Genomic DNA, 26933 nt, shown 5'->3' with positions numbered 1-26933 from the left:
TTGTCTCGGTCCAGATAATCAGACTTTGCTGCCGCTGCTGCTTACATAGAAAACAATGGAGGCAACAGCCGGAACCGCTCGTTGCATGAAAGCAACTTCACATGCTAAAAGTGATCATTCAAATACGTTAATGCTAAGCAGATATAATGTTCAGTTGTACACTGCTCTTTTCTTTGACTTTTCAACAGTAATACTGAATTGGTGTTTTAAATCCCGTGACTGAAATGTCCATACTTACAATTTAAAAACTATATTTGCTGCTCAAGAAAGTTTTACAATTCAAAACTTAGATAATTGTGTAATTATTTGTGTATGTATGTAAAAATGGAGTAACTTATGATTGATGTTGATTTTGTGTTCAACTTAATCAACGCGTCTGTTTTTGTATCTATTTATTTTTGGAACAACAGTTGATTTGCTGAAAAAGAAACGTCATCCTTTATGCAGTGTGTAATATCAGCTACTTTTCATTGCTATTATTTTTACTATAAAGGTAAAAGATGATACTTTGTGGGAGTTGGCTAAGAAAAAAATAACCCCAAATTAATTATCCACACTTAAACCTTTTAGCAATGGGAATTGCATTTCTTGAATTTGTTTGTCAATTTACCAGCAGGTGGCGCTTAACAACTGTATTTATGTAAATTGACCTATGATTGAATTAGTTTTGTTTTTGTTAGTCAGAGAAGTTGTCCTTGCTGGTCTTCTTGTGATACAGCTCCAACAGAGAACGTGCATTTTTTTTTAATTTCATATACGATAACATCGAAAGAGAATTAATATCATTAATTAATTTGTGAATTATGTCATTGATTAAGAGAAACATAGGAGACCTGCTGTAATGCTCGCAAATGACAAGAAAATTATTGGAGATAAAAAAACAAACATACCATGAAGTATTCCTTTGTGTAAAGATAGAATAGCCTCCCATTAATACGTTTATTATTCGCACTAACAAAACGACTATTAAATCATATCTGTATATCCGTAGAATAATAATATGAGACGTTTTGTTCGTACAGTTAACAAGCAGCGGTAGCGGCACGGGGACAGGTGAATTTGGATTACCGTAACCATAGTGAGCCGTAAGAGACCGGGTCAAGTTTTGCCACACTTTGCGCTCGTGCAATCAAGGGTTAAGCGGTTTCGGTTTCAAAATAAAAGCACCACTCTCGACCCACAATACCCGTGCGGTATACCTTTCGACGTATTTGTTTAATTTTGAAAGTCAAGGCCGGAAACGGTTTAGGTTAATCAACCCCACTTGACAACTTGCTCCGTCACCAAAGCCTCTAATGTTACCAAACGAAAGAAGCTTGAAAAAAAGTAGCTCCAAAGTTTCTTTTGGGAATATTGGCACGTTCCGGTGCTTCTGCCCGCGTTGTGTGAACGTGCGCGTCCCGACGTGACCGGATGATACAGCTGTTCCGTGGCCTGTCCGGTTACTGTTGGTACGAGTTGGGGAGGCTGACCAAACTGGACCATGCATATGCTAGCGTCAAACGGATCCATAATGGACCTGGACTCGGAGTTGGTCAAAATTAAAGCACACTACTGCGGGTGAGTAACTTTCCACGAGATATAAAGCGTTCAGGTGACAGGAGTTAACCGGCTGGTCACCGTGACGAGCGGAAACACCTGTGGAGCGGAGACTTGGACCTTATCTGGGGGAGTCGTGGGTCAACGTGGAGCCTCGTCTTCTTGGATGTAGTTGAATTAGTCCGTGACAGTGAACTCCTGCACACTCGACCAGTGACAAACACAGGCAGGTATAATACAAATAATGATGAGCAAAGAGAACATTATGTATTTCATTTTTATTTGATTGTTCTCATGATCCCCAAGTTTGGTGGTAGGTTTGCTACTCTGCACACCTGTAATGATTTCATGAACTAAATAACATGACTGCAATTTTGTGTATGATTATAAAATAATGGGATGCCAAACAGCTCATAGCTCAGTTTATTTACTCTAGTAGGTTTGAGCACTTAGTATGTGTGAAGTGTAAAACTCCGCTGATGTGTTGGGGTCATATTTGTATTGTAAGGAACTATGGAAGAGAGTTAAGTTTGTCCTTAATACATACAAAATTGCTTGACTTTGCAGCAGCTTTTCTGCCAAGAAATGCCATTTTTTTAAACCATTACTTATTAAAGACAATACAATCCTGTAATCTGATAATAACCACACCACACATCACAGAGAAAGCTGGAAGTATTTTTAATTCTCACTTTTCTTTCTTATTTTCTGAACCTCCAAAGCCATTAGCTCAAAGTTACAAAACTTTCCCCGACTCATAAAAGTGTCTGTATCTGTGACTGTTATGAATATACTACATCTGTAAAAATAAGTAATTTGAATGCTTTTAAATAGGTTATAATGAATCGATTCAACACATAACGTATGCACCAAAAACAAATTGCTGTTGCTTACAACTGGAAGGCTATATACACTAATACACATAATTTAACACAATACTGTATGATTAGTCTGACTGATAACTGGTAGCTTATTTCTAGTGACAAGACCACATTTCCAATAATCCCCTTCTACTCCGGTTTTACTTTTCTATTCGGTCAGCTGGTATTTGGTTTGTTTCGATGAAGAGCAGAGAGGTTAAAGAGCCTTGCCGACTAAATGTTGAATTACTTTTTTTGATGAAGTAAGTTTTGTACAGAAAGGCTGACTTGGTGCTTTAATACCTTTAGTAGATTTCGATTGAGAACTTTTGAAATGGTGAAATCAGATTTTTTTTTTAGCAAAATTGCAAATATTAAGGTGATTGGTAGAATTAGCATTAATTATTGTGATCGCAAAATCCAAGAATTTTCTGGTGGAAGCGATCATCTATTCTTGAGTTGACTGGCCTGCCCTAATTACCTCTCTAAAGAATATTAAGGTTTAGACAACAGAGACCCTTGAAAAGCTTCAGAAATCCTGTGGCATCAAAGCACCGAGCCGGGCGAGGGGTTTTCAGTTCGCATTAAAAGATGGGAAGAATGTCTCTGTCCAAGATTTTGACTTTGACATTGGCGTGGTTGTGCACCATGAATTCCTTCTGAGGCAAAACATTCGGTGCCAACAACCTGAACTGTGGCGCTCCATCACTTCGGTTGTCCAACATGACAACATGCCCGTGTGTTGAAAACGTGCACATTTCTCCCCCTGCAACAACAGCACCCGCCACTCACCGTGACGCACCCACGACCACTCTCCCCGAGAACGCATGTTACTCTGGTGCTGATGTTGATCATGCAGACGGAACCTGAGTTGTAGCTTCCCCCACCGACCCTGAATGCATCACTGCGCTGCGTTCACATGCAGCAGGAGTTCACTTGGAACTTTGTAATTACAGAACCTCGTTCTGCAGCTGTGTGGCTCCAAGGATGCTGATGTTTGGTTTGCTTTTGCCACTTCAGAACTTGTGTCCACAGCTAAATGTTGATGCTCTGTGGAATATCTACTTTTATACCCAGCTTGTGGTTTTACAATCAAGTCTTTGCTGCAAAACATGTCTGAATTTTGGAGGGTATTTTTGCCCGGTTGGACTTAGACTGAGGTTTTCTCAGGTAATTCGTCCTGGTCAGAGGAAACACATACTTTACCATTTGCATGCTTGGAGCGACGAGTACATTTGAACTTGGAGTTGAATTCTGGTACAGTATTGCTGACAATCTCTATCAGGCTAACCTTGTTCCAGTTAGAAGGTTTGTTTCTAAATGTTTGCAGGGGATCTGCATATTAACAAGCTTATGCCAGATTTACATTAAGCTGAACGTATGGCTGATTTCATTCAACTGTGGCTGATACTCACTGTGGCTGATATCTCTATGGACACTCCAAAATGATTTATATTGATAAATACTGACACTTAGTGCTATTCAAACAAAAACCACACTGTTTCCCGTAAATGAGATAACTACAACTAGTATGACGTTTTACAATTGTAGTTAAATTAAAAATAAGTAAACAAAAAACAAATACATACAGCGTCCTTGTTTCAGACAGGATACCATACGTATGTGATGAGCTAATGGCAGCAGAAAACGGTGTCCTGCTAAATTGTCCTTGTGACTGCAGTTTTAGTCATATTCATGATAAATGAATACAAAAAAACAAATCCAAAATAAATACTAGAATTGTAAGCAATTATAAAGGGGTTCAAGCATACCCACGCAACTCTGGACCAGAAGACACATCGATTTAAGGCAAGTGTCCACAGACCTGAATCTACACCCCCATGGGAAGGGTGCTGGTTCCGTTTGAAAGGTCCAGTTGACCATAGACAGTGAAAAGACAAATATGTTCCAGTATGATTTTATCTGCTGGATTGATTTCGGGTGTGGAGCAAAAAAAGTGGATTCAAAAAATGTGTTGGACGATACACACAAAGGTCATGCAAAAACTGACATTGTTTCAATGTGTAAGTGAAGTTGAAGGGTCATGATATTTTCAAAGTTCTTTGTTTTTGTAGAAGAAAGTGTAGATGTTTTTATCCATGTGTCGTTATGTTGTCATTGTTTGGTGAAGTTGGTGATTAGTAGTTGTGACAATATATGAAGCAACGAATGGCCCTGACAGTCCCCGGGTTAGGCCACAACATTTATTGGTATCCTCCGAGATAGACGCTGGAGTTTGAAATGATTGAAATCCTCCGTTACACTGCGGTGAATATGCTGATGACAACACGTACAAATCTCTTTCTCTTTCTCTGTTTTTTTTTTTTTTTTTTTTTCCACCTTTCTTTATCTTCTTTTCATTGCCAAAAGATTGCTAATTTAACAGTTAAATGAAAGTGGGTCCAGTTGTTATGCATCATTGGATATGGAGCGTACGGTCAGTCCCTAAAGTCTATAATTGGTTTCGCTCCACATGATATCAGAAGATTTTAGGAAACCTGAAGTACACTGTAACCAAGTACTTGATACGAAAGATTTTAATGTCATCAGTTGGTTTAGTCTGTTGTTGTAAACGCAAAAACTTATAGTAGGTTTGTGGATGAATATTATTGTCTGCCTCACAATCATCCAACATCATATCCGAGATGTCCTCATAAAGCCTTCACCAGAACCCTCCGACGGTGGATCAGACTAATGGCTGAATTTATTTCCTGCACATGAATGTAGCAGCAAACCGGCAGCAGTGAAGTGCAACAGCTTGTCCTTTAACGGGAACTCCAGGCAGACAACACACAAGACCAGTTTTATAAAATCATTTTAAAAACGTTGAATGATTTGGCTCCAAGCAGCATCTCTGACGTGTTCGGTCTCTACACACAAGTCTGCCCTGTTTAGAGAGCAGAGAAAAGGTAAGTTAGGAAGTTGTACCTCCTACGGTGGAATGAAATACCACTTGTAATCCACACAGCTACATTTTTGTCTTTTCTTTTAAACATGATCAACTTTGAAAATCTTTTACTTCCCCCTCCCCGTCCCCTCTTTATATTCTTCTTTTTATTATAAAAGGTCTTTTGGTTCCAATTTATGTGGCAGTAAAAACTAAATTGGTTTTGATGACTGTCAGTTGCAGACGGTGGAAGCACAGTAACGCAGTGCGAGTTCTGATGAAAGATCAACACGTCACATTCTTATGCTCTCGTACGTGACGAGCCACTTTGTGCGCCGAGAAATCTTCAGTATGTGCACTCAGCAAATAGGGCAAAGGTCACATGTAGGTTTGCCTTTTAGTCACGGACATGTTTCCATGTGCATTCGGCTCCAGCAGAAACAGAAACGATTCTTATTCGTATGTTTATAAAGAGGAAATAGGACATCATACTGCAGTGTGATAAAGTTTGTACATATTTTGTTGATTTTGAAGAGCAAAAATTAGATGCAAACATTTGAACACCTATTATTTACTTCTAGCCTAGACCTTTGCATTCACCTGTATATGTTCATTCATATAGAGGTGTTGAATAAGCATTCTTAAAGTTTTCTACTGGTGTTTTGTTTTTGGTTGTGTTTTTTTCATCTGGCTGTAATGTGGTTATTTCTGTTACGCTTTCTTTCCACTTCCGTTGTCGAGAGTCGCAGCAAACGAGATCTCCAGCACATAAAATAACTTTGTACTTGTTGTAAAGGCTTTTTCTTAATGAATAGAGACTGCACATTTGGGCAAACTAACCCGGCAACATTTGTCATGGCAACATTTTCAATGGCACCTTACGGTTGGTATTGGGAGGGTAACGGTAACATCCAATAATGAGGGCATCTCGGCTGCAGCAAGAGAGCGTCAGAGAGACACTGCAGCTCAACAAAGACGCATGTATTTCGTCGTGATGTGTGATCATGCAAATCGTACATAATGTGGTGTTGCAAACTTTAAAACTGCATGACATCACGCAGCAGCCTGACATGCGGGTCCTCTCTCATTGGTGTCCAATGTCAACAGGACACATGGAGGCTAGCGAGTGAGAAAAGCTGAGCTGTGTGCAAATTGAACACACAATAAGACATCATGCATCAAATTCACTGAATTCAAATCAGAAAAAAGAGATCCTAACAATTATTGTGAATTTCCCCAGAGGTATGTTTCTCTATCGTCACATCATTTTAGTCTGGAGCCCCGTGTTGATGAAATGTCGAATAAGCACAATTTGATGACAAACTCATCAAATGTAAATATTCAGTATTATCAAACGTACTCGCATTAACATCATATTCATCATATGAGAGTAAATTCAACCAGATCTAATGTGATTAGAATTTGATTACTTGATCACTGGGAGGAAACACTGACCAACCTACACTGTGTTAGGCATAAACCTGCGACTGTGTGACATCATTTCAAATTGACTGGCGTGGGTGTTGACTGCATGGAGCAATGCCTGCTGGGAAGCAAGCTGTCTCTGCTCCACCTTGTCAGAGTCCAACAAACACTTGCCATAAACACTTTGACACACACACACACACACACACACACACACACACACACACACACACACAGTAACCTGTCGGACACACTCAGGTGGGCCCACTCGGTGCAGCTGCTGCTCGCACACATTCAGAAGCAGCTTTTACTGTAAGAAACACACAGCTGGCTTTACATTTGGCCCCGTCTCCATGCAAACTTTGATTTTCAGCAACTGCACTGTTGAACGTGAATCCACATTCCATATCCAGCCAACAGCAGAGCAGTAAGGGTTGATGTTGAAAGTAGACACACACCCTTATTTGAAATGGTTGTCAAGTGATAAAGGTGATATGAAGTTTCATGCTCGCTGTTTCAGGTCAGCATTCAACAACTGAGAGATGGTAAAAAAAACACATTTATGACACTTTACAGCTTCGGTATTCAGATTAGTGCAAAGTCCCTGCTTGTGATGTCATACTCTCATGTAAAAATGTACATAAAACTATAATTTAGTTACCTGGCTATCTTTGATAAAGTAGGAGTTCTTTCAAAAATATTTTTTTCCAGAAGCCTCCTAATCTGCTGCACTGTAAGACAATGTGAGGTTGAGTCGTGCCCCTTATCACGGCTAAACTGATCCTCAGGTGTAAAATCAGCGGACAGCTTCTTTATTTCTTTTGTCCATTTGTAAAAATTCTGGACGACTCGATTTAACACCTGCTATCATCGATATTGAACGTGCCAGTTAACTTCAGTGGAAGCTGGTGAACAGATGAGACCGACCTGAGCCAACAGTGAATGTTGCACAACAGCCTGCTGCAGCCACTGGGGTCATTAACTCAGCCACAAACCCAGCCATTGTTTCTCTCCATCCTTTTCTCTGTCACACCTGTTCACACGCCCCACTACGCCGTAAATACCTCCAACGATGGCAACTGAACGAGCTGATAACAAACAACCTATCCTCCCTCCTTGTAACTAACCGTATCATTTCACTTAAGAAGTTTGAATTCGAATTTAATAATTGTGAATGAAGTCCTCATTTTGTTGTCGACTGTCAAAAACTCTGTCCTGTCATTTTCTTTGTATTTCTGTGCATTCAGGGACATGTTGATCACCGACCTGGCTGCTACGGTAACCTTTGTGGAGCTGTGTGAGGAGGTGAAAACAATGTGCAGCGTTGCCAAGCAGAAGCCCATCACACTCAAGTGGATCGATGATGAAGGTGGGTGTGCTTCACGGTCAAATAGTGCAGATCAGTCTGCCAGCTCCGTCTGGTCCCGGGAACACCTGCTGTGTCCTGTTACCGTCCTTCTGAACACCGGCTCCAAAAGGAAGCAAAGTGGCCGGAAAGACCAAAAGTCATCACTACCACATCACATTGCACGTTCTAATGACTTAAAGTGTTACATTTAGTCTCTAAAACTACTTTCAGATGACACACATCCCACATCTGTTGTTCACATGTTTTCTTTTACCCATGTCTGATACAGCCTTTCTGCTCATTCCTGCCCAGCTGAATGTTACATGCACATGTTGCAGTTTCCATGTCAGTTTTTCCACCGTTATTGTTGTTACTACTCAAAACACACAATGCTCATCAATCCAAAAAATTATGATAAGAGGTGGAGCTGATTTTCATATACAAGAATTTACATCCTGTCAGCATTCACATCAGATTCCTGAATGATAATCTGTATCCAGGACCCCATTCACGGGATCAGCGACCCGCGTCACATCCAAATCCAACTGCAGTCAAGAGGAGAGTCGTGAAGGAGGTTCAGCTGACACAGGTCGAACAATAACCAAGTCTGAATGGAACAACGTGAGGCGTTCCGGCATAGTATTGAGTTGGAGGTCACCCATGTTTTGGCAGCATGCAGACTGTTGGCCACCACCCAAAGATCAATCTGATGTATTAGTTAAATGTTTGACAGGAAAGGCTTATTTTCATTTTATCTTCTGGACGAATTTAATTTCCACAGACTAAGTTATTCAAATGAAACGAAACAACGTGAGGAGGAAAATCAACAGTTCTTTGTTTTGCCCACATGACGTGTGTGTGTGTGTGTGTGTGTGTGTGTGTGTGTGTGTGTGTGTGTGTGTGTGTGTGTGTGTGTGTGTGTGTGTGTGTGTGTGTGTGTGTGTGTGTGTGTGTGTGTGTGTGTAGGGGACCCTTGTACCATCTCCTCTCAAATGGAGCTGGAGGAAGCATTTCGGATTTACAACCGAACGAAGAGGTCTGGACTGCTGCTGCATAGTGAGTTACCACACACAGGCCAGGTCTTTATTTTTGTTCTGGGACTCTGTAAACATACCTTTGTATGATTTTTAGCTTAAAAAAAAAAAAAAAAAAAAAAAAAATCCTTTTTCCCTTATTCTGGCCTTTAATGTTCAGCCACTGTCTGAAACAGGCCTCCTGTCTCTTTAAGGCCCCCGTTTCAGAAAGCTTTCTAAAGTTACCTCTCTGTCGACTTCTGCTGGCACCACAGGCTACAAAAACAAATAACATATTTTCTCATTCTTTACACAAAATGCCACATTTTCAAATACATCTGTACACGTTTAGAGCATGAATCTGATCCGAAGTATGCCAGTGAACAACATCAGCAACCAACTGAGATAATCACAGCAACAACCTGAGCAAAAGCTACATGATGTTGAACTACAAGAAGTGCCGAGCAGGCTTCAGCATTCGCTTTGTACCTTTTACCAAACAAACCTCTGACATCATAACCGTATATAAAAGACAGCTAAATCACACAAAGCTTCATATGTGCTTTTCAAATTTGTAGGTTTAGTCAAATCTTTAGGGCGGCATGGTGGTGCAGTGGTTAGCATTGTCACCTCACAGCAAAAAGGTTCCAGGTTCGAATCCAGTCCTGGGCCTTTCTGTGCGGAGTTTGCATGTTCTCCCTGTGCTTGCGTGGGTTCTCTCCGGGTTCTCCAGCTTCCTCCCATCACCCAAAAACATGCACCTCAGGTTAGTTGGCACCGCGGTCGTGGCAGCCTGTTGCAGCAGCTCCCCCTCGGGATGCTGCTGTTGCGAAATAATTTCCCCTCGGGGATTAATAGAGTACAGTAAAAAAAAAAAAAATCTTAATTATATGTTTTAATTTTAGTATAAAAAAAACCTAGAAAAAAATGACATTTTAGTCTCGTTTTTGTCGTGCATTTTTTTATGCTCTTACCCTCTAAGCATTTTGAGGCGACAGTGATTGCCATCGTGGTCTGCAGTTACCATGGTTACAGGTTTTGTATTTGTATCAAATAAAAGAACATAGTGAAATATCCTCAGTGAAGATCCAGAGGAAGCTTTAGATGGACTGCTGTCATTGATCCTGGAACTGACTCTTTCCTTATCATAGGTAACAGCTGCCTTCATAGAAACGTTACTGTCAGATAACATGACTGAGACATAACTGCGGAGCAAAATACATTTCTGTTGACAGTATAGCAACAGGTTAGGTCACTAAATCCCTTTCTGAACATGAGATATTTTGGGCGGCGGAGGAAACTTACATTTTCAGGAGCTCCAGTGCTTGATTCTGTAGTTATTCTTTAATCCATTTGTGACCCTTCTACATTATTACTTACTTTTCATTTGGGTGATAATCAATAAAATATATTTCATCATAGTTCTCATTTTTAAATGCTACTGTTTATTTAGTTTTAGTCTTGTTTTTGTCATGAAACATACCTCGTCAGAGAATATTTTTTTCCCTAACACTTTTCATTGACAAACGGCGTAACGTTTGGTTGCAGGAGCAGAAGAACCGCAGACTGAAATTGTCAGCGTCCTTTTATTGTTTGTGTGTTGCAGTCTTCCCCAGCATCCCGGAGCGGCCTGGCATGCCCTGCCCTGGAGAGGACAGTAAGTCTATCAGCTCTGCTTCCGTTCTCTAACCCGTTACTGTGTGTCGTAAAATCAAATTCGGCCTCATAGCGTAATATTTTTGATAGGTCCCTTATATAAATCCGCACCTGCTGCACTCTGTATTGAGAAGATCCTGTAAGGTGGTCGTAAAGCTGTCTTCTGTAGAATTGAAGCTTCCGCCTGTAGGGAGGGTTGGAGATCACTAAACATCAGTAATTTATCCTGTGAGCCATTAATATCTGCAGCAAATATCACCAGATTGACCTGAATACGTGTTTTATACCTGGTGGACAGACAGACTGGTCGATGTTCATGCTGAGCGCCGTGTAAAAAAGCCTAAAGATCGTTCTTAAACTTGAATGCGAGTGCAGTTATTGCTGTAATGTGAGCAGCCGCGGGTGCTGCATCCCCCCCACCTCGTACTCTCATGTTGTTTGCTGCACTCCCTCGCTGTCTATTTGCTGTGACAGCATGTTTCAGCAGCTTGTGGACTGCACTCCTGAGTGTGTGTGTGTGTGTGCGTGTGCGCGTGTGCGTGTGTGTGTGTGTGTGATGTGTGTGATGGGAGTGGAGCCCAATTCTTTTTATCCCCCTGAGGCAGAGCTGTGGTTGGACTGAGTGAAGAGCAGAATGTGACTGTCATTCTGTCGGTAGGTAATGAAGGATACACATGTACAGGCTCACACAAACCAAGGTAGTGTGTCTGTGTGCCGTGAAGCTTTGCCTGCTGTTCCCTGTGGTTGATATGTGACATTGTACGTAGGATAGCAGTAATAGTCGTTGGCTTCCTGCTGTGTTTTCTCCCATTTAAATCTCATTTGCTCACTGTTGATGTACATGACTGGAAGAGGGGAGGACTGAGCCGCTCTCTGCAGAGAGGACAAAAAGGGAGGAGAGAATGAGAATGAATCCGGGAGGGAGACACTGTTACTCCTACATTGTTAGGCTTTGTATGTGTTTTACAAGGCTAATAACTCGGCACTGATATCTGCTGATAAAATATGCTGTAGGTGCTCATTTGTAAAGATAATGAAACATTGAAGGATCAGTTTACATAAATTGCACAAAACAAAACTTGGTAAGATAGTTTCCAATTTTCCTTTGTGGATTTAGCCACAAAGATAGTTTTGGTTTGAAAGAACATCATGTCTTCTATAAGGTCACAGTGTGCAGTATTTGTGAATATGCAGAACCAGATCAAATTTGCAGACACCTACTCATTCAAGGATTCGTCTTTATATTTACTACAACCTCGTTTGCAAAAACGTTGGGACGCTGTGTAAAATGTAAATGAAAACAGATTGTGATAATTTGCAAATCATGTAAACCCATATTTAATAATGACATTCAAATTTTGAAACAGAATTTTAGTGTTTTATGCAAAATAGATGCTAATTTTGGATTTGATGGCAGCAACACATTCAAATAGAGAAAGGACAGGGTTATGTGTACCACTGTGTTGCATCCTCTTTTACCAAACACCCTAAACACTAAACGTTTGGGAACTGAGGACATCAGTTTCTTGAGTCTTGTTTTTCATTTCGTCATGTGCCAAATGTTTTCAATGGGTGACAGGGCTGCACCACAGGGGCCAAGCTGGTTTAATACGTGCACAATGCAGTTTGCCATTGTTTTTGCTGAAATACGCAAGGCCTTCCCCGAGAAAGAAGTTGTCTGGATGGCAGCTTCTGTTACTCCAAAACATGTGTACATCGTTCAGCATTAATGGTGCCTTTGCCATGTGCACTAATACTGTGCATCCCATACTGTAACTGATGCTGGGTGTTGAACTGTGTACTGATAGTAAACTGGATGGTCCCTCTCCTTTTTAACCCGGAGGATGCAGCGTCCAAGATTTCCAATAAGAATTTCAAATTTTGATTTGTCAGACCACATGATAGTTTTCCACTGTGCATAGGTCCATCTTAAATGAGCTCAGGCCCTGAAAAGGCAGTGGCATTCCTGGATCACGTTTCTATCTGGTTTCTTCTTTGCATGGTCGAGCTTTAACCTGCATTTGTGGACGCAGCGATGAACTGTTCACAGACGATGGCTTTCAGAAGTGTTCCTGAGCCCATTCAGTGATTTCCACAAAAGATTTGTGTCCGTTTCTGATGCAGTGTCGGGTTAAAGATCACGGACATCCAGAGCCTTGAGGTGCACCACATCTTCATGTATTTTTTGAAGAAGTTTCACCTGTTTGCACCGCAGCATCTGATCTCAGCGCCACATAGTTGTATCTGGCAAAGCTCCGAACGCCTGGTAGCAATTTATTGTTCTTTTTATGTTGTTTAGTAGCTCTGAAGGGAGTAACACAGGCGCCGGTAAAAAAAAAATGGGGAAAAAAGGAAGAACAATAGTTGCTTATACTATTAAATTTTTTTATATTTCAATGACTATTCAAACATTGTGCTGTGCCTAGGTGAACAAAAAATAACAGACCATAGATAGGTGATGTGTTTTGGTGACAGACTGACCCTCCTCTCTTACTAATAATACAATTTAAAAATTCAGCAGCGACGCTGCAAAATAACAGTACTTATGACAGTATATGTAGAAAAAAATATATATCATGTGTATTTAAATTGTTTAAGGCCACGGACCCCTTAGAGGGAACAAGCAGCCCCTTCTAACTGTTACATCAAACTCAGCATAGATATATTATACAATCTGCTTGGGAGCACAGTATGATTGTTAAACCTGCTATGTGTTATAAACATCTGCATACATCTGTGTACTTTACAGTTTGAGCTCTATGACTGCACTGTTTTATTTAATTATTGGAGTTACAGCTGTCAGAAAGACCTGAATGTCCTGTTTTTAGTCTCTGTTGCAGTTAGTGTGAAGAACGATGACTCACATTGGTAGGTTGTCTGACAGAGGCGCAAACTTTTTATAGCCACGAGTTCAGGATGCTCCTTTAAATGGGTCGGTCAAAATACCTTCTGGGATTTCCCCGGTAGTGTACAGTCACATCTCCAGCCACTGCTCTTCTATCTTACCAACGAGGTCACTTGAAAGTGTTTCAGCTCTCCTGTTTACTGTTGCCTTTAGGAGAGGAACTATTTTCTCTTTATTTGCTTTCTCTGTTCCAAGCGTACCCTCACACAGTTCAGCCTCAGCTGGTAGTAGGAGTTTTTCACAAATTTTGTGCAGCTTCTTTTCTTTTTACAGTCTGCTGAGCCTTCTGTTATTTGTTTTTGAGACTGTTGAAAGGTTAAGTATTTGCTTTTTCTGGCAGGTGCATTTCCTTGTGTCGGAAGGCAAAGTCAACAGTGTAACTCATTTTGAAATGAGGAATTATCACATGAACCTCATTTTGACCTGAAGATGTCACCTCACGAAAAGTCAAAGGGTCACAAAAGTTGAGTTCATGCTGAATGTGACTGTTGACACTGCACATGACTTGAAGACAAACACTGTTCCCTGCCATTAATGATCTTGAAATTCAGGTGTGTTGGATTGGTTGGTTAAGTATTAAAACTCATTTAACTTAAATTGACTCAAATGGTATAAATACTTCTCCATACTGAGAAGAATTAATTTCTGTCAAAGAAATTATATATATATATTCACCAAATTTATTGGATTGGTCCTCTGGGGATCACAGGTACAGTTATCCCAGAGGATCTCTCCAATATAGAAATCCATCCAATTAATCAGTGTTGACCAAAGTGGTGGACCAACACTGCTGCCCACAAAAACAACCTGATTTTTCCATTAACTTATCAATCCCTCCATTACCTGCCATCACACTGTGATTGCTAGCGCTTGGTTTGCAGGAGCTCAGTCACTCCTCTTGTTGTTTTGTGCCAGAAAAAGAATCTGTCTTTGTTCTGTGCTGCGATCTAATTAATTTCCTGTCAAATTAAACCTGATGACTGATGAGTCAAACTCTACCATAGGTGTCTTCCAGTCTGCTTGCTGATTGGTCTTTAAGGAAATTTTATGAAGATAAATACAGCAATGTTTTATTGATGTGAAAATCAATGCATTAAACCGGCACGGGTCCGTTAAAAACACGGGTCAGAAGGTAGAGCTGACAACGATAGACAAGACTCCCCTTAGAAACCAACTTGACTCTGGCTTTTTTTCAGGCTTAAAGTGTGATTTAATGTGTGTGTGTGTATGTGTGTGTGTGTGGGTGTGTGTGGGGGGAGGGAGGAGAGAGGGAGAGTGTACAGACCCCCTGTGTGTGGAAAGAGAATGACGGAGGCGGTGGAAGTGTTGAAATCCCGGATGATGCGCTCAGTGAACGGAGGCTGCCCTGCCTTGCACGGGATTCTTTGACAGACCCCCCCCCCCCACCCCCCCGCGCTCCCCAACCCCCTCACCACCAAGCCCCGCCCACCCCCATCGCCCCACCCTCCTCTTTCCCCCTCCTCCCAATTGCCACCACTTTTTCCCAGCATCCCCCTCTCTTTCTCTCAGCTGTGTGCCACCGCTGTTTCTCCAGGGAGGAGCCTACGGCGCTGCTGCATCACACAACACACAGAGGCGGGCGAGGGACACGGTGTGAAAGTGAAAGACAGGGGGAGAGAGAGAGGGGGGGGGAGAGGGGGAGCACTGTACCATGCAGATATCAGCTCCTAATATACGAGGCAGGCACTCTGGTTTTTCTCTTTTTTCTTCTATTTTGGGCTCGGCCTGCTCTGCCAAAAAAAAAGCAGAGATACGACTTCATCGAGGACAACAAGTTCTGGAAGCAGAAGGGAGAAACAGACAGAGACAGAGAATTAAAGAGCCTTGAGAGAGGCAAGTCGACTCTATCAGCTGTGACGAGAGAGGGAGGGAGGGAGGGAGGAGGGGGGCAGGGGGGAGTGGAGAGGGAGAAAGGGAGGGTGAGCGAGCAAGCGGGAGAGGCGAGAAATAATTAAATAAATCCCGGGGAGGAGAGAGAAAGAGGGAGGGATCGTCAGAGAGAGGGAGAGGAGGGGATGTAGCAGTGTGTATGCTCGCCGGCTCACCACACATACACACATACACATACACACACATACATGTACACACACACACACGCACACTTAGACTGGATAATGTGCTGAAAGAGGTGGAGAGAAAGGAAGAAGGCAAACCGGTGAGCTATCTATCAGATATCTATCCTCCATCCTTCCTTCCATCCATCCATCCATCCATCCTTCCATCCGTCCGTCCGTCTTTTCATCCATCCATCTGTGTTTCCACTCCAGACACCAAGACAATGGATTTTTGGGACGAATGTGTCCTTGCCTGGGTTCTTTCGTGCGCCTGTGTGTGTGTGTGTGTGTGTGTGTGTGTGTGTGTGTGTGTGTGTGTGTGTGTGTGTGTTTGTGTGTGTGTGTTCGTGGGAGATCTATCCTCAGCCATGATTAGGTTGTGTGATGGATTCATACCTTATCGCTCGTCATGCCACGCATTGCAGGCAGTGACTGTGTAAACGCAACCTGCTAGCCGTGCTAGCATGGCTGGTGCTTGTTCCTGGGTGGTTTCCTCTCCTGTATTGTGGACGGCTGTCTGTTTGGCAAGCCGCTCAGAGGCTGCACCTGCCAATGAGTGCGACATGGTGTCGGTGTGCATGTGTGGGTGTGAAGGTTGCATTGTTATGGTGGTGTCTGATTTAAGCGTTAGATCCAGCTAGTGCTGGTCTTTAATTCAGACGTGTTGTATTGAGTGACATCCACCTGATATAATGGCTGTGATGCAATACATATATATATATATATATAGATAGATAGATCTATCTGAGTTTTTGTGTGTGTATGCATATTCCAAAGAATTGCTTAGTGCTGCTCAATGCTACAAACAGAGGAAATGCTCGAAGAGCAAACAGTACAATAACCCCAACATGTTCTTTCTCCCTTCTTTTATTACTTACCCACCAAAGAGTGTATTTACACATCAAGATCAATTGACCTTTCATGGTTAGTGCGCCCCATCCTGCAAAAACTCAAATGTCTCCTGTTGTTCTGGAGGAGCTATTTTCAATATTAACTCCGATGATGTCATCAGGGTTATCTTAGGTTGGAGAAAATAAAAAAATTTTTAGGGCTTGTGCAGGAAATTGTGGGCATGAAGTGTGAAAGAAGTGAGTGTTTATTGAGACACTACCACGTTGTGTTATTGGGAAGTTGGGACTTTGTGTACTTGTTGCCTCTGTTGCATTAGTTTGGACCTTTTTTTCTTGCGTTTTTTAAATTTCAGGTAAACCCTCCCAAGGAGTCATTGTAGTTTTTTAGTTTGTACTTTAAAATAATGCAAACGCAAAGGATTCGTGTGAGGGATTGACGCTTTCTTTGATCTGTGAATTTTCCTTGAAACAATGCAGTGATTTGCTGCAGACTGAATACTCAGAGGTGTCAGGTTTTTTGGCGCCATCAGCCATTAGTCCAATAATCAGACTGAAATGCTATTCCGATTCGTGCCTTTCATTTGGCCTGACATTGAACTCCTGTTTGATGATTTCTCCTTGGCGGAGCTTTCTATTGTTTTGTTTCGCCAAAGGAAAATGGCAGTCCTGCCGACACGGGCAGTAGTGGTTGCTCGGAGCTATTCGCTCAACGCTTTCCATATCGATCGAAGAACGATGCCAAGTTACATCCACTCACAACGAGCCTGATCAGCTGACTTCATCCTCTCCACACTTGGTCGTATTTTTGTTGCCATTTTTCTGTCACTCTCTGAGCATTTGAATAAATTGAATATGTTTTTGGCGAGTCAGAAGTACCGTACCGATCTGAGGGAAAAAATGTTTCTCTGAATCAAAGCTGACATAATGAATAAAAGCCTTAAGATTCAGGGTACACAGCATTGTTGAATTAACATGTTTCTCTGTTGAGGAATCTTTAGGATATCATTACAAAATAACTTTTTCAAATGGGAGATTTAAGTGGGGCAAAACACCTCTGATTGCTCTCACCTCAGGTTTTACCATCTGTTGAATTGAACTGATGAAGCCGTTTGTCTTGACTTTGTTGTTCAGGGGAAGAAGGCCAGTGTCCATCTGTTTTTGTCCAAACAGTCATCCTTCAAGGCCGCGATTCATTGTCTGGACGACACTGTGTTAATTGCTACAGTGTATTCATTCCAATGCTGGGCTGGTGCTAACGACTTAGCCCTTTTTTTTTTTTTTTTGCCCAAAGTGACAAGGCACTTTAGCATGCAGCCTGCCTGTCCTTGGCTTGCTCTCCGCAGCACTGGGAGGTGAATACAGAGCTCAGTATTAGATCTCAGAGGCTATATTTGGTTTGGGGGGAGGCATTTGGGGCTGTTTTGCGCTGTCGTGGCCGTGCAATCTGAGTCATCCTCTGTATCGATCCCTCCCCTGTTTCCAACTATTTATGAGCCTGAGTAGGCTTGTGTCGTGTGCGTGTGTGTGTGTGTGTGTGTGTGTGTGTGTGTGTGTGTGTGTGTGTGTGTGTGTGTGTGGTTGGACGTTACTTCCGTGTGTCAGTTATGCTGACTGGACTCTGACCTATTAATAGCACTGTATAGAAAACGCTTGGTTGAACGGCTCAGTCTGCAATGCAGTTATTGATATTTAATGCTACATGATACTACATCTGCTCTCATTTCCTCTTGTTAGTGGATGCGACTGTTTATCAGTGCTGCTAGCTTTCTTTTAGTTTTCTGCCATGGGGCCCATTGGGACGGCATTATGGAGCTGCAATCAGCTTGTTAGTGGTTAAACTGGTTAACTAGAGACCATCAGACTCAATGGACTGCTGTCATGTCTGTCAGGCTGAATGAAGAAACATCCTCATGATTCACATGCCGGCACGAGATACTAATTCAAAGAGGGAGCGGCACCTGTTTTCCTCACGTCTGACCGTTGTACGGCTATGCTTCACTTAATGCCGGCTCAGTACCATTACACACCACATACATCAGCTCCTATCATCGCAGCATGCACCCACACTCCTCCAAGTGGGAAAAAAAAACTGGTGTGAGAGGATATTTTACAGTAGAAGCCAAAAACTAAAGGCTCTGTATTTGTCACTGTTGGGCTTTTGTTTGTTATTACTTAACCTTGGAGCACAGAAAAGCCTCTGCCATTGCTAGAAGGCATTCTCGCCAGCAACACAGACAGACAGGAGGGCGGGTTGTAACATCCTCATCACATCAGATAATGCTCCAATTATAAATGGGCTTTTGAACACAACAATACCAGCCTCAAGGGGATTCATCTTATAGTTACATCAGTTTCCTTTGGCCAATTAGTGATGGTGGTTTCTATTTTCTAAGGTTGTTGCTGGACACACATTGAATAATATGAGTTTGTATGACCAATTCTGTACTAAAACCAATGCACTGAAAAGATCAAAGCTTGTCGTTGTAACTCAGCCCCATTAAATCACAGCCTCAGTTTGTCACCTTTCTTTACTGCCGTGGTGTATTGTTTGCATTCTAACAGTGAATGCATTCAGTTGCCTCAATACTGGCAAACTGTGGGATTACATAAACTCATCAGGCCTGGCTTAGAGCCAGAGAGGCGGGAGCTACTTTCAAAATCCAATTTCAGTGTACTCATTACTTGTTTTAAATTGTAGCGACTGATGTAATCCTCTGAGATGCCTCAATTCAGAGATATAATCACATTGCTTCTGTCAGTCGAGGATTTGTTTACCTCCACGGCACCGCAAAATATAGTGGACTGAAATCACTGTTTTCTCTGTACAAGAGTTGTTTTCCACAACTCAATATCGCTTTCTGTCTGACCAGTATTTAGTCCAATACTCAGTGTATATAATATACTGTAAGCATATTGTCATGATTTGTCAGGTACAAATATATGAAATATGTAAACAATCACTGTCATTTGCAAAATTCAAAATGTTTCTGGTCTGGATATCATACAGATATTATTATATGTGCTCTAGTAGTTGAACTTTTAAGTAGAGGCAACGTAATGTGCGATCATCCATTTCTCTCATCTTCTTTTATTTTTTCAAATTAGTTTTCTAATAGTTAAAAAAAGAAATCACCTAAAGTACAATTTATTTTTTAGCTTGACCCATAGAACTAAAAGTCGGGAAATATCGGCCTCCACTGTTTCTATTCTTTCTTTAATGTCCATCTCACAAGTCTCCCAACTCCACACAATTATCATTTTAATTAGTTATAATCATTGTACTTTGCTGTCTCAACTCATTTTGACGAAAGATTGAAGACGAGCAATGACACAACAAGATTACGGATCCAATTCCTGTTTTGCGTTTAAGATTCATCTCCGAAAACAATTGGTTTTCGTACTGAATTGTTGTTTACAACCTATCTGATCATCTCACTGCCCAATCAGAACTTTTTGCGATACCGCCACGTTCCCAGAAATTCACCAGTGACTTTGGTGAGTATCACGAGAACCACAAAAACAAGACTGTAGTTGTCCAGCCAAGCAGACGGCCTCATTCAGAGCTGCTAGATGCATGGGTCTTAGAAGAAAGACAAATCATTGTGGCAGTGGAGACGGAAGTCAGACATTGCTCCCTGCAGCAGCAGCAGCAGCAGCAGTAAACCCAGAGGAATCATTGGGGACTTGAAGGAGTGACATAAAAACACTCATAGCTCCCGTCATGATGATTTCTTCCTCCTCTCGTAGTCCCTGCCCTCATTGACTCACTCCCTCTGTTCAAAGAATCATGTTCAAGGATCCAGTCTGGGATCTGTGCTGCCAGAGCCAACGGTGCACACCAGTTTCTTCGAAAACAGGAGGGAAGGTCAGAGAGAGGGTGAGGGATATGAGCGGCCATTTGTGACGCGCTGGCAGGGTGGACTTAATCCTCATGGGGGTAGGCTGGCTCTAAATTTGGGATGAATACTAGACAATTAACCAAAAAAATGGAAACCTATTATCTCCAACCAGCCAGCCTCGTTTCAGTGGTCCAATACAAGACCAGCGTTTCCCCTACCATTGTCTTGAAAGGTTGGGACGCCCCGCCAACTCGACCTCCCGCCTCCCTGTAGAAACATACTCGTAGTAGAGTATGTAGAAACATAAAGTAGAAACATACTCGTAGAACAGCGGTTACATCCAGAAAATACTATTTATTTAGTTCCTGTGCACCTGTTTCATTTCAGCTCAGTAAGAGAGTCGCTCATGCATTTTTCTATCACTGAAAGTCTGGTTTCCTGCTCGGCTGAAGGTGGACACAGGTGAATGTTACTCGAGTTGATGACAGCTACACTCATTACGTGACTGTAAAAAGCCTAAAGTTAAGCTGTCAATGGACAAACCTCGATAAGCTGCTAAAAACCACGACCAGAATATCAGCATTTTTAAAACCTGTACCTACTGAAAGTAATAAAGATGCTAATGTTAGCAGCTCTACTGATCAAGCTGGTGGTCAAACCCACACTTCAAACACTGAAGGCACATCTTGACTGCAATTTACAACCTTGGATCAAAAGGGAAACCAGTCGCAGGGCTTGAAACGTCACTGAAACTAATTCACTCAAACACAAGGCAACCTGTTCAGTGTATCAGGAGATAAAGTAGAGTCCTACCTCCTGTTCCATCATCAGTGTGCAAACAAACATATTTGTTTGGATTAAAGTTACTAATATAGTTGTTTTTGGCACTGAAACCATCGTTCAAACTACAGAACACTGAAACAGAACAGCATCAATCGAGGTTAATGGTGTATTACAGAAACCATCCAACAAACTGCATCACATCAGAGTAGCAGTCTAGTATTTATTTACTGTTGCATGCAAAACATACAGTGGGACCAATAAATCTGCTGCATCTGTAACAATAGTGTTATATAATGTACTAGCAGGAATGAATCTCTGCACTGAAACTATGGCCAAACCCCCCGAGGAGAAAACAATACTCCGGGCTTCCAACAACAGCACGGAGCAAACTAAAGCCGGTTCAGGGCTCGCACAGCTGTGTTGTTTTAGGGGTGTGATGTCACACAGCTTCCTGGTTTAACACCTCTGCTCTTTTTAATGTGCTCGTCTATTATTCAGCAGCTGCAGCTGCAGGTATGATCTGTGGCGCCACAGGCAGTGCCCGAGAGACCAATACTCTGTCGTATTAAAGGAAAGATTGTTTGTTGTTTATTGTACACTATTGATCATAGCTGTAGACATCATGAGATGTGAATAACAAATGTGACGGCTAAAAGAAATCTATCCCAACACACGTGGTCACAGTTATGAGCTATTGCCTGTGTGCTTTGCACTGATGGAACCATTTAGTTTGCAGTGGAGTATTTGTTGGCCCAAGAAAGACATTAATGGTAGTTAGATGGTTAGACCCTAGAGAGACATTGATGAATGGACGTCTCTCTTTAGGTCTGCCCATCCAACATTACGGTGAGTCAGTAGTGTTGGACCGACACTAAATACCTTGCTCAAGTGTTGCACAGGTTGGAAGCTGGCCAAGACCAAGCAACTTAGCACCACTTTATAGACACATTGGTAGCTTAATCTAAAACAGTTTTTTTTTTTTTTTTTTTTTTAAAGCGCACATATTTTGTTTGAAACAATAATCTGCAAAGTAACTGGTAACTACAGTGTATTGGTTAGTTACATGTAGTGGTTTCAACAATATGATGTTTACATTTGAAAGTAGAAGTATGAAGTAGCAAAAAATGTAAGTACACAACTCAAGTAATATACAGGTTTTTATTGTAGTTACTTTCCACCACCAATGTTGAATAAATAGTCAAAACTAGCTGACAGGGATCTATACAACGAGGTGGTGATTTTTGCCACGTCTTCCACAGCTCAAACTGTAATGCAGGTTTTCTGTTAAAGATCTCTGGTCTCCCAGACCAAGCAAAGATGAATTAAAGATTACTGTCACGCCCAATAGCAGGTAAGGACTTTGTCAACTACAATCAGGAAAACTCATCGAGCACACAGAACATGCGTGTACGTTTGTGCAACATTGTTTTTTACGAAGTTTTAAAAGAAGTACCCTTTAGTATAAAACCTTCCACTGAGCTCATGAGTTGTACCTGCAGGTTCAAATGTTTTCATAGAAATACTACCAGTACGTTTTATTATCAACAATACATGTAAACCGTATATTAAAGGGATCTTTAGAGGAAACCCAGAACCAAACGGAGGGGAAAGAAAACAATAATCGGGCATGTTATTGTTCACCCTTCCTCATCCTTCTTAACAGGAGCCCATTGCTCATGTTTTGCATCCGTAAATGCTTCAGAATTCACTCCCTGATGCCGTGAAGGTCAATGGGAGTTTTGGCGGAGTTTGTAACAAATGAAAATGTTCATCTGTGGACGTCTCTGTGACTATTTATAGTCTCATTAAATCAAAAGATGTTGTATTACATTCCCAAACCGGACTTACATTTGAAGGAGTCCTGTGTTATTTAAACTCAGAATGGACCGTGCATCATATAGTGCAGTAATCCAGGGGTTAGACACAGTTTTAATCCCTTGTATGAGGCGCTGACCCAGCAGGGGAAGGGTTAAAGTATAGGCTAGGGATTGGTCCAATTACTTTAGCATAGCAACTGCGAACGCCATTCAACCAATCCCATTTAGTGACTTTTCCAGACCAAAGTCATCTCCTTTAGGAACACGGCGGACCATTAAAGTCTGTTTAATGATGTGGCCACAATGTTCTCAGAGGTAGTTGTGAATGCTTTGTACTATTATACTGGATCTATACTGTGTTCTCATTGTGAATCGGAACTTGATGGATTTTATTGCTGTTGTGTGGTGCAGAACAACACTGCCGTTCTTATCTACCATCCACAAGCTACACGTAGCGAAATATATCAATGTCTCTGACTTTGTCAAGTACCAGAGCAGATCAGATCAACCTCATGAAAAAATGATGAATGAAATTAGATGATATTCTACATGCAGTTAGTCCGATGTTTAAATTTGGATCAGGGAGTTTTCAAACTGTTTCAGGGTGGCAGGTCTCAGCGAGTTTATTTTTGGGATGAGCTTCAGACTGTATGTTACGTTGTGCCACTGTTGGCAGGACCTTGGCCACTATACAATGTAACCTATATAATAATATAACTTTAATATGACATATCTGTATTTATATTATCAAGTCTTTAAATTTCAGATTCGTCTTAACATGCAGAAAACACCTAAAAATGGCTAAACTGATGTATCCTAAGAAGAATGGAAGGGGATCTTATGCCAAGTCTAAATCATCATGTCTGTGATTGATAAATGGTTTTTGGCACTTTTTGCTTAACAGATAATAATCTGTTCATAATTTATCAAATGTCAAATATTGTAAAGGGAAACCATAAAATCCAACACGGTGTCTGTAAGACCTGGAGTTTTTCATCCTATGCAACTGTTTCTTACTTTTTTATTTTGGCATGTTCCCTTTATCAGAATGTGTGGAAACAGAGCAGTGACATGTTTTAAATGTCTGGCCGGCCAGGATGAACCGAGGACTCACTGCTGATGACATACGCATTCATTCATGTGCTCTACCCCTTCACCACTTCACTATCAGGTCGCCTCATGGAACCTTTTTTAAAATATGTTCTCATGTAAGTTTTCAAGCAAAAATGTCAACTGTTTGCTGATTCATTGTCATCCGTCTCGCCAAAATGAAAACTCTTGGTGGTCTGTACTGTAGGTTGGACAAAACAAGCAGATGCCACAATATTTTAAAATCAAAAAATTATTTTGACATTTTTTTTAGACTAAATGATTAATAAATGAATAAAAAAACCAACAAGAATAATCTGTAAGGGAAACAATCATTGGTTTTATTCTTCTGTTCTTCATAAGTGTTGCTCGTGTTTTGACCTTTAAACTATTTCCCTTCTCCATCCCCGGCATGCCATGAATCCAAACTCTGAATCTCTGCGGCACACAGAGAGTTTCATTTTTCTAAATAATAAATAATGTCAATGTTCTGAATGTCGGCAGCTGTGGGAACTACATACATTTGGCAGCAACACAAGCCTTAACATGTGATTTGAATTCTTTTAATGTATTTGAAAACCAAAGCGATACGGTGAGAGCTTGTTAAAACGCAGAGTTTAACAGCACGCAAGACAATAAGCCCGAGGAATTCATTTTTAATGTTGAATTAGCTGCTCGTAGTCAAGATTGATGTAGTTTTCATACGACAACAGTCACTTGATGGTGGAATAACGAATCAGGAAAGGACATGTTCTGGCTGATGTGACCCAACCAGGAAGCTGATGTCGGTGTTATATCATTGTCAGGTTAATGTTTCCACCCGTCCAGACTGAAATGCAAACCTGGGTCCATCAGACTGAAACGTGGTCAGCTGCTTTTGCAAAACTCTCCATTGCAGGAATTCAAAAAAGTTTGAATGCTTGATGTGAACGTAGCAGAAGTTTATGTTTTAAAATAAAAATGTATTAAGTGTGGATGCAGCCTTGCCCGAGTTAAAGTTCCCAATGCCGTGGCACACACGCGCCGAGGGACATAATGACATATGTTCATTTGATGGGGAGTTAGTGTGGGTGAGTTTTGATTGTTATTAATTAATGTTTATCAACATTAGCTGACATAAGCAAACCTTAACTCGAGCAAGTCTGAGGGCATGCCGCTAACGGGGAGCTGGCTAATGACAATAATTGTATTAATATGAAGAATAATTTCTGACACCTGCTTGTTTTGTAATTGTCGCACATGGCACATTTACAACCTGCCATAATGGTCACTATAATAACTAAACAATGCAGGGAGGTTTCTGCTGCCACTGTCGGCTGGTAGTGTGTCACAGTAAGTCAGTTCGTGGTCTGACTCCAGCTGTCAGAGCTTTAGCTCAGAAATACAAAGAGAGGTCAAAACATGTCACGGTATCAGAAAGGATGAGGGTCTTACAACTAATGCTCGGCGCTGTCTGTGTGACAGTCTGTCTGCAGGGCTGCTGGGGGTTTGCAGTGCAGCATCTGTGGGACATCAGTTCAGTGGAAACATATGAGTGACAGTCACAATGGGACTGGTTACTACAGTACACATATATAAGCTTATATACATATATACGTGTCTTTATGATCTCCTAACCTGAGTAATGGGTCCTGGAGTGATAAATACGTGGGAACAGACTGGACAGTCATGTAATTTCCACGTCCTTAATTTGACTCCTGTTGGGGATCTTTGTTGCTTTTCATCATACGCCCCTCTCCGATCTGTCTCCGCTCCCTACCATCGAAGACAAAAAAGACAGAAAAAAATATTGGCGGGATTTTCCACAGATGATTTCCCAATAGGTTAAAAAAAAGGCAGCACATACAGTATAACAAATCAAATTCAACATGATTGATGAATCACATTCCACCAAAGATATAAGAGTTCAGGAAGCCTCATCACACAACTGAAATATTTTAACTGATAAGCCTTTATGTTACAGAATATCTATTAAAGCAGAGATTCCCAAAGTGTGACACGAGCGGCTCCACCTGGTGGTACAGCCTGGCTGTAGGGCACTCTAACTGGCCCAGGTCCAATTAGATTGTCATTTCATTTCATTTCATTGCAGACATTATATGAACATCACATATCACATATCACAAAGCTGTGTATCTTTGAAATATTCGTGGAATAAAGTTGTCTGTTGCTCGGCCACATTGGTCGTCGTGATGTTACGTTCGGCGCTAATGTTCGCTCGACGTGGTCTGATTCCTCTCTGCTTTATTTCAGGAAGTTAAATCAGCTGAATCTTTTAAATAGCTTTTTGAAAAGGTGCAAAAAACACTCTAGAGGCAAGTAACAATGCTGAAAAGAGCTGCGGTCCGCATATAGCGGTTTCTACACTTCCACCTGCGGAGTTTGGACTCATATTCTGTGTGTGCTCCGATTCATAGATGTAAACAAAAACAAAAAACAGTAACCTTATGTTGTTGTTAATTACTCTGAGCCTATTGCATGATTGAATGAGTGAATTTTATTTGGAAAATGAGTTTTGGTCTGTAAAGTTTGGGAGTTTCTGTACTGCTGGAGAAAAAACATTGATTTGATGTCCTGCTAGAAATTGAGGTGTTTTTTATAGTATTATATTTATATATTATGTATATGTAGACTGCCCTCTGGGGGTGTTGAAGTGTTAGCAGTGTGGGCTTTGCATAGCGAGGTAAGCAGGGATGGGTGCTGTTGGGTGCAGGGTGTGCTGTTGGGTGCAGGGTACACTGTTAAGCTCTTGTGAAGAATGACCGTAGTGTGTGTGTGTGTGTGTGTGTGTGTGCGTGTGCGTGTGCGCGTGTGCGTGTGTGTGTGAAAGAGAGGGAGGGAGAGAC

At 41.4% G+C, this 26933-nt stretch overlaps 1 protein-coding gene across 1 annotated transcript in view; it reads left to right on the top strand.

The window, feature by feature from the left end:
- The first annotated feature begins 1331 nt into the window (after nucleotides 1-1331).
- prkcz (protein kinase C, zeta) overlaps nucleotides 1332-26933 on the top strand; it is a 122166-nt gene continuing 96564 nt past the window's right edge. The window contains exons 1-4 of the mRNA XM_069169112.1: nucleotides 1332-1560; nucleotides 7959-8080; nucleotides 9026-9115; nucleotides 10679-10729. Coding sequence (XP_069025213.1) covers nucleotides 1484-1560; nucleotides 7959-8080; nucleotides 9026-9115; nucleotides 10679-10729 — 340 coding nt within the window. The 5' untranslated portion in view covers nucleotides 1332-1483. The remainder of the gene's footprint in view (nucleotides 1561-7958; nucleotides 8081-9025; nucleotides 9116-10678; nucleotides 10730-26933) is intronic.

The sequence above is a fragment of the Embiotoca jacksoni genome, unplaced genomic scaffold (assembly GCF_022577435.1).
Source record: "Embiotoca jacksoni isolate LCO1_2020_lvr unplaced genomic scaffold, fEmbJac1.0.p SCAF_43, whole genome shotgun sequence".
In the NCBI taxonomy this organism is placed as follows: domain Eukaryota; kingdom Metazoa; phylum Chordata; class Actinopteri; family Embiotocidae; genus Embiotoca; species Embiotoca jacksoni.
This window is presented reverse-complemented; position numbering and strand designations above follow the sequence as displayed.